The sequence below is a fragment of the Formica exsecta genome, unplaced genomic scaffold, assembly GCF_003651465.1.
Source record: "Formica exsecta isolate Colony F162 unplaced genomic scaffold, ASM365146v1 scaffold295, whole genome shotgun sequence".
NCBI classification, from domain to species: domain Eukaryota; kingdom Metazoa; phylum Arthropoda; class Insecta; order Hymenoptera; family Formicidae; genus Formica; species Formica exsecta.
The window spans coordinates 1,061,796-1,063,768 of NW_021850207.1; the positions used below are offsets into that span (position 1 = coordinate 1,061,796).

Below are 1,973 nucleotides of genomic sequence, written 5' to 3' on the forward strand. Positions count from 1 at the left end.
CGGGCCGTTTTTATGTCGCGTCTGCGTTCACTTTGGCAACGAATATTCATAGCAAACGTTCTGTACGCGGAGACGAAAATTCTTCCAGCACTGTTACACATAATATGTATTATATCAACGACGGTGTTTATGGATCGTTCAATTGTCTGTTGTACGATCATCAACATGTGACTCCCATTCCTCTGAAGGTAATGTTATTCAGTAAGATATCTTAATATAATATTTTTTCCTCATTTCTTTTACTAATATCTATATCTTGATCTTTATCATTAGAATGGTTGCGGAAAGTTGATTCCTTCGAGCATATGGGGACCGACGTGTGATGGATTGGATAAAGTTGTCGAAAATGTTATGTTGCATGATATGGAACTTGGCGATTGGATAATTTTTGAAAACATGGGTGCTTATACATTACCTGTTGCTTCTCCGTTCAATGGATTTCCTATTCCTAAGGTTCACATTGTCACTGATGAAGATATTTGGTAAGAAAACTTGCATGTATTATTTGATATCAGTGCTAATATTAATCTTTTTCTTTTTTAATGAAGAATTTAATAATTTTATCTTAATATTTAGGCTCTTACTGAAAGATGTTCTACCTTTAACTGAAGATCATTTTGTTATTGGCAACACACCAGCTAATTTACGACTTGGTCTAGATATTGGAGGAAACGATATCAATCCATGGAGAGACGCCAATCCAACAATGGCATTGACAACGCCTGAAATATTAACGGATACTGCTAATAATCCATCACATTTCATCTACGATTTTATCGAGCCGCCGCTAAATTAACTTTATTATTTCAAAAATATTTTGGAATATATATATATATATCAGTTTTTGCTATATCAAATAATTTAATTTCTTGTTTTCTCTCTTTAATTTCAACAAATGGTCAGTGCGCATACGCAGAAATTGTTTTTAAACAACGTAATTTTATATTATTTTGTTTACTTTTGAAATTTTCTCTCTAAAATATATTTATATATAATTTCATAAATGAATATGTATTTAACTTTGAAACAGCTTTGACGAACAGTTTACAAAGCTTTTTTTTCTTGGTCAATGCTTTAAAATCGCTTTCTTTGTTCTTATTAAAAATACATTTATTTTTTACTAGTAACAAGAGAAACTGCAAATTAAGTAAAGCATTAAAAGTGGTCCCTCTGACATTACTAATGAAGAATAATATTCGTGATTATCAATGTTTCTCTTGTTGCATGATACATAAAATATCAGAATAGATAATTTAATTATGCCTCTTTATATATAATACAGCATATTATAATTTCTATATATATTTCTAGATATAAGAATTGATATTTCAGAGAGAAAAACTGCTTGTCAAAAATTAACTTTAAAGTTTTTTTTGTAAGCGATTAGCGCATTTAACATAGAACAAGCTATGAATTTTGGCATGAATTATATATATATAGAGCTCTCTTGATAGTGAAATGATATATCACTTTTTCCATACCGAAAAAAAATGAGGTGGTCGATATGTAGTAATGATATAAACGTACTATAATTGTTTGGTGTTTTGAATATTTAAGATATGAAAGAAGAATAATTTTATAAAAGGCTTGTGGGAATCACTCGGGGCAAGTTAACAAATATTTTTCAAATTATATATTTTTTAATCTTTATTTTAAGGCATTATAAAAAAAAAGAAAAAAGAATAGAGAATCCATGAAAAATAGACATGTACAACATATATATATATGTACTATACAAGATGCATAAATGCATTCTCTAAAATTCACTTGCAAACTCTGTAGGATTGCTAGGAACTAAACGGCATTGAGGCAGCTGTCACAAGAACCGAAAGCAATTAATTTTTTATTATTCTGATTATATATCTATTATTATTATTATTATTATTATTATCACATTTAAAGAAGTGCAATTTAACAGTCAATTGACTACTTGCAATTCACATTTAAAACTTAGAAAAAGAGATATTCGTCTT

The 1,973-nt window shown here is 28.8% G+C and overlaps 1 protein-coding gene across 3 annotated transcripts in view; it reads left to right on the forward strand.

Annotated features, from left to right (window-relative positions):
- Positions 1–836, forward strand: part of LOC115237454 (ornithine decarboxylase 1-like) — a 5,361-nt gene extending 4,525 nt beyond the window's left edge. For 2 of the 3 annotated variants that reach the window (XM_029810505.1, XM_029810504.1), the window contains exons 8-10: positions 1–188; positions 274–482; positions 577–836. In XM_029810505.1, coding sequence (XP_029666365.1) covers positions 1–188; positions 274–482; positions 577–796 — 617 coding nt within the window. In that variant the 3' untranslated portion in view covers positions 797–836. The remainder of the gene's footprint in view (positions 189–273; positions 483–576) is intronic. The other variant, XM_029810506.1, reaches the window with a different exon arrangement.
- The last annotated feature ends 1,137 nt before the right edge of the window (positions 837–1,973 follow it).